The sequence below is a fragment of the Canis lupus genome, chromosome 1 (genome assembly GCF_048164855.1).
Source record: "Canis lupus baileyi chromosome 1, mCanLup2.hap1, whole genome shotgun sequence".
Taxonomy (NCBI): domain Eukaryota; kingdom Metazoa; phylum Chordata; class Mammalia; order Carnivora; family Canidae; genus Canis; species Canis lupus.
Window position 1 is genome coordinate 17,679,268 of NC_132838.1, and position 5,755 is coordinate 17,685,022.

A 5,755-nucleotide genomic window follows, 5' to 3' on the forward strand; every position below is an offset into this window, starting at 1 on the left:
ATAGTTTAGTGAGGGCGGACCGGGGGCCTCGGGTCTCTGGCATCAGGTTTGAGAGCCCATCACAGCGCTGGCAGTGGTGAAAAAACACTTGCCCGCACTAACCATCAGTCCACCTGGCCTGTGACTCCCCCTGCAACACGGAAGCCTCGCGGGGCTCCCAAAGTGGAAAGAAATGCAAGCAGATTAGGCCTATAGCACCCCCCCACAACACACACACCCTGGAAAAGTGCGAGGCCTTCACCCGAGACAGACCAAGGTCCTTGCACAGTCAGCCTGAGGCTGGGACATCTCCTGGGCCTGGAGACTCTGGTGGGGAGACGGTTCCTGCGCAACGTGAGCTCAGGGACTCCAGGAGGGTGTGCCCCACGCCCCCACCCCAGAGCCCGAAGTCCGACTGGGGCCTCCCAGCCTCCCGCCTGCGGTCGGGCCCTGGAGGTCGCCGGGGGCAGGCACGGAGGGCCCCGCCGCCTCCCGGGCCGGCGCTCGGGTGAGGGGGCTGCGGCGCGCGAGGACGGGGGGTGGGGGGAGCAGTCAAAAATACATAGACAAACAAAATAAACCCGAAGTCCCAGGCTTCAGCCTACGGAGCCGAAAGAGGAGCGCCCTTGGAGGCTAAGCGGGAGTCGGGAGGGAGGGAGGGAGGGAGGGAGGGAGGGAGGGAGGGTCAAACTGGGAAGGAGCGCGCGTGGCCCGGCTTCCCAGGGCCTAGCGCCGGGGGCCGTCCGTGCGGAGCAGGCGAGCCCGAGGGCAGGGGCGGTCGGGGGTGGGAGGGCGATGGGGGAGGCGGCCCGACCAGGGGGAAGCCCAGGGGTCCCGGGGCGGGGGTGAGACCGAGGGCGTGGGCCCCCGAGGCCGGACGGAGGACGCGGGCCCGGAGCCGGTCCCGGGCCGGCCGGACCCCCCCGCCGCTCTCCCCGGACGCGCTAGGAGCGGATCGGGAGGCGGAAGGTGGGAAGTTCGGGGCGGACCGGGCCCCCGAGGCTGGGACGGAAAGACCCGCCCCGCAGCCGGGGGAGGGGCCGCGGGAAGGGGCTGGGCCCGGCCGAGGGGAGGAGCCGGGGCTCGCGGGCTCGCCGCCTTTAGCCCCCCGCGCCCCGGCTGCCCCGAGTCCCCCCTCCAGGCTCCGCAGGCGCAGGCCGCCGCGGCCCGCGCGCTCGCCCGCCTCCGCCTCCGCCCCCGCCCCCGCCTCCGCCTCCGCCCCCGCCTCCGCCTCCCGGTGCGCGCAGCCCCGGCCCGCGCCCCCGCGAAGCTTGACCCGGGGTCGGGCCCCCGCGGGTGGGGCGGCGGGACCCGGGCCGCGCCGGCTCTTCTCTGGGTCCCGGAGCGGGCCGCGCCCTCCCGCCGGCCGGCGCTCCCCATGCACCTGCCGGGCTGCGCCCCCGCCATGGCCGACGGCAGCTTCTCGCTGGCCGGCCACCTGCTCCGCAGCCCGGGAGGGAGCACCTCGCGGCTGCACAGCATCGAGGCTATCCTGGGATTTACCAAGGACGACGGGCTCCTCGGCTCCTTCTCGCCGGAGCCGGGCGCCCGGGGCGCGAAGGAGCGGGAGAGGAGGCCGGGCGCGCGGGCCGCCTGCCCCAAGGCGCCCGGGGGCAGCGGCGAGCCCTCCCCGCAGCCGGCCCCGGCGCCGGCCCCGGAGTACGAAGGTGAGTGCGCATCCCTGGCGGCTGCGGGGCCCCGAGGGGCGCCCAGCCTTGGGAGCTCCGCAGGGGGAATAAGCCCCTGCCTTACCTTCCAGGAAGGGGTTTGGACGCGGAGTCGGGGTTAGGGTGCAGTTTGCGGTGGGAGAAGTCTTGGGGGCCCCGCACGGCCTTGCCCCGACCTCCTGGCCCGGCCCCCGGGAGGAGCGCGTGTCCCGCTGCCGGCGCGCACGACGGGCGCAGTGGGCCCAGGAATGCTCCGGAGTGACTCTGACCGCCTGGGGCCCCTTCGTCCCAGCCCCTCGGCCCTATTGCCCCAAGGAGCCCGGCGAGGCACGGCCGAGCCCCGGGCTGCCGGTCGGGCCCGCCACCGGCGACGCGAAGCTGTCGGAGGAGGAGCAGCCCAAGAAGAAGCACCGGCGGAACCGCACGACCTTCACCACGTACCAGCTGCACGAGCTGGAACGCGCGTTCGAGAAGTCTCACTACCCCGACGTGTACAGCCGCGAGGAGCTGGCCGGCAAGGTCAACCTACCCGAAGTCCGGGTCCAGGTAAAGCGCCCACATGGGTCCCCGGGAGGGCCCGAGGCCCGCGCTGCAGCCAGTGCTCCCCTGGGTCCCCGGGCGTCCACGCGTGTACCGTGGCACCCTTCCCACCCATCCGTCTGCCTCGACCCGGCTCGCCCAGAGCCGCGGAGGAGCGTCACCCACCTTGCGCGCGCCCCAGCACAGCCCTCTTGGACATTCTGTCCCAATGCCCCCTTTGGAACAGAAAGGGGGTCTCCTTTTTCTTAACTAAAGAGGGGACTTAGAAATGGCTGGAAAGATGAAGAGCGACAGCTCGTTAGACGCAGCCAGGATCCGGACGGGATGTAGGCGGTCTCCGGGATTGGGGCCCCAAATGCCACCCTAGTCGCTAACTGCGCCCACCCTGTCGAGAAACGAAAACCCAGTCTTCTTGCAAGGGTCCTGGCGCCTGCAGTTGCAAATTTTGGTGGATTTGTTTAAGAAATTGACTTTTGCTTCTTTGGTGCACATCCAACCAAACTTCCCGCTGCTGCAGAGAGGCCTTTTCTCTTCTTTTCGTTCTTTCTTTTTCTTCTTCTTCTTTTTTTTTCTGTAAAGGGGTTTTCGCTTTAATTAAAGCTGAATTATCTTTAATCCCTGATCATTAAAATATTTGAAAGCCTTAAATATTTGCTAGTCATCTGTGAAAAATCTGGGAGGATTTCCAAATTAGGAGAGTTTACAGAGGCCTGAAAGGGAGTCATTGGGAACAAATTTCATTGCATCTGAAAGGCGGTGGAACGAAGATGGGATTTTTGTGCGTGTCTAATGAATTATATTTCCAGGAAGTGAATATATTCAGATGTTTGGGGACTTTTTAGCCTTACCTTAAAGGTAAAAGGGGAGACAAGCTTTTGCCTTTTGTCTCTTCTGCTTATTAAAGTAATAAGGGGTTTAAAGTAATGAGTAAATGTCGTAGTTTTAACATATAGTTCCATAATGTAACTCAGGATTAATTTGCAAGGACAGTTCAATTTCTCTGACTTTGGGGCAGTAGAACTGCAATGGTTGCATTGAAGGTGCGGACATTTTAGTACCTGCTTTTCAAGGGGAGAGGATGGAGTACGGGGTAAGAAAAGAACACCAGTGAAAGATGAAGGGAGAGGAGAGACAAAGCCTCCCGGTGCCCCTACAGAATACAGGCACTGCCAGGGCAGGGGCTGCCCTCACACTTGATACCACCTCCGTCCTATGTTCCTTCCTCCCTCTTTATTTGTTCAGGGATTTTGGCTCCTCCTCTACGTTGTCAGCTTCTTGAGAACAGTGTATGTGACTTCTCTGTGACCACAGGGCCAGCACAGTGCCCAGCATATGGCGGGTTCTTAACACATGGCTATGATGTAATCAGACGGGGTGGAGGGGTCTACTGTGGACCTCCAACTGTGTAGAGGGCAGCAGTACAGCCCTTAAGAGCGGACTATCCCAGTCTCTAACTCTCTGACTTTGAATACTGGGTGGAAGACTCTGGCCAATATTTTGGGGGCCGGATGGGGCATGCAGGGAATTGGAGGAAGCAGTGGCATGGGAGCCTTTTCCAAGCTAATATTTCTCTTTTCTCTATTATCGGCAGATATCTAATGTTTCTGGGGAAAATTGGGGTCTCGGCTATGGGGATGAATCCTTTGTGGCAAAGGAGTAGGGTATTCACTTTTTTGTTCTCTGTTTCCCCCAAATCCTAGCCTTACATACACTTGCCCTGCTCTGCCCAGGCGCTGGGAGGTCCGTCCCCACCGCCCCCCCCACCCCCACTCAAAACTGCCTTCTCCCTCCTAAGGTCTCAGCTACTCCCCTATTTCCTTCCATTAGTCTAACACTGAAGCCACCAGTTTGGTCAAAGTTCTTTTAGATTCTCTGCTAAACTAGACCGGTTCTGTTTCCAAGGGTGATAACTTGGTCACCACCTTAATCACACCTTTTTTTCTTGTGCTTTTACCAAATCAGTAATGGACGTTTTCATCATTAAGAGACCAGACTTCACTCTCGGTGCAGACTTTCTATGTGTAAAGAAAAGAAAAAAGAAAAACTTGAACTCATTGAACTCATCTTAATGTCAAAATTGACTCCAAAAAAACTCAACGTAAATATAATAAACTTGAACTCCTCTACTCACTGAGAACCATTTATAAGAAATATCAGAAATACTAAAGGACTTTAAAAAGGGGGGGGAGGATATCTGGTTGGCTCAGCGGTTGAGCCTCTGCCTTCAGCTCAGGGTGCGATCCCTGGGTCCCGGATGGAGCCCCCAATTGGGCTCCCTGCAGGGAGTCTGCTTCTCCGTCTATGTCTCTGCCTCTCTCTGTGTCTCTCATGAATAAATTTTTTTAAAAATCACTTTTTTTAAAAAAAAGGAAATACCAAAGGGATATTAATAAAAGAAGAAGGAAGATCTTATGAAAGCAGCAGCTCAAATAAGCTTGGAATAAAATAAACCCACTTTTTTTTGTCCTACTAGTTCTCAAACCCAGTAATTCCTGGAATCGCTGTATGTTAACATGCAGTGCTGTCAGTCAGGGTTCTTAGAGTATTTGTCTATACCTATGTCTATGTTTATCATGGAGACAAAAACAGGTAAAGCACAGAAAGTCTGAGCCAAAATCACAGCGAGCGCGAGCTGAGCCACACAGGGAGGAAACAAAGTCTAACCCGAAGTGCCGGAGCCCAACCAGCAGGTCCCCGAAATTTGGTGAGACCTGCTTTCCAAAATGCTGGGTCGATTCCCAAAGTTAGCTTCATTTTTAAATTTCATTTATTCATTTGTTTGTTTTCGGAGCGCCCGCTGGGTGCCAGGAGTCGGAAATAGAGAACAGCCGCAGCTGCGGGTGAGGTGTGCAGGGGCGGGGGGGACGAAGAAGATGGGAGAAAGCGACTCCGAGGAAACGAGAGGAGGCAAGGGGCAAAAAGGTGGAAACGGGGTGGAAAGGGAAGGGGAGCGTGGGGGCGGGGGGAGTCGCCGCGGCCCGGCCGGGCTGCCCGGGAGCAGGGCGGGGTGCGCCCCGAGCTCGGCCGCAGCCCGACGGCCGCCTTGCTGCCCTCCGCAGGTGTGGTTCCAGAACCGCCGGGCCAAGTGGCGGCGGCAGGAGAAGCTGGAGGTGTCGTCCATGAAGCTGCAGGACTCGCCGCTGCTCTCGTTCAGCCGCTCCCCGCCGTCGGCCGCTCTGGCGCCCCTCGGGGCGGGCCCGGGCGGCGGCGGCGGCGGCGGCGGGCCGGCGGGGGGCGCGCTGCCGCTCGAGTCGTGGCTCGGGGCGCCGCTGCCGGGCGGGGGCGCCACGGCGCTGCAGAGCCTGCCGGGCTTCGGGCCGCCGGCGCAGAGCCTGCCCGCCAGCTACACGCCGCCGCCGCCGCCCTTCCTGAACTCTCCGCCGCTGGGCCCCGGCCTGCAGCCCCTCGCGCCGCCGCCGCCGCCGCCGCCCGCCTACCCGTGCGCGCCCGGCTTCGGGGACAAGTTCCCGCTGGACGAGGCGGACCCGCGCAACAGCAGCATCGCGGCCCTGCGCCTGAAGGCCAAGGAGCACATCCAGGCCATCGGGAAGCCGTGGCAGGCCCTCTAG

At 60.9% G+C, this 5,755-nt stretch overlaps 1 protein-coding gene across 1 annotated transcript; it reads left to right on the forward strand.

The window, feature by feature from the left end:
• Positions 1–1,357: 1,357 nt before the first annotated feature.
• On the forward strand, positions 1,358–5,755 carry RAX (retina and anterior neural fold homeobox). The gene is made up of 3 exons (XM_072790491.1): positions 1,358–1,646; positions 1,939–2,192; positions 5,246–5,755. Exons 1-3 carry the CDS (start codon positions 1,358–1,360, stop codon positions 5,753–5,755), a joined length of 1,053 nt encoding a protein of 350 aa, XP_072646592.1.

Bases quoted from the DNA above. Each gene is read 5' to 3' on its own strand.
- RAX (XM_072790491.1), top strand. From the start codon at position 1,358: ATGCACCTGCCGGGCTGCGCCCCCGCCATGGCCGACGGCAGCTTCTCG. The intron at 1,647-1,938 runs GTGAGTGCGCAT...CCTTCGTCCCAG, and splicing joins GCCGGCCCCGGAGTACGAAG to CCCCTCGGCCCTATTGCCCC. The intron at 2,193-5,245 runs GTAAAGCGCCCA...TGCCCTCCGCAG, and splicing joins TACCCGAAGTCCGGGTCCAG to GTGTGGTTCCAGAACCGCCG.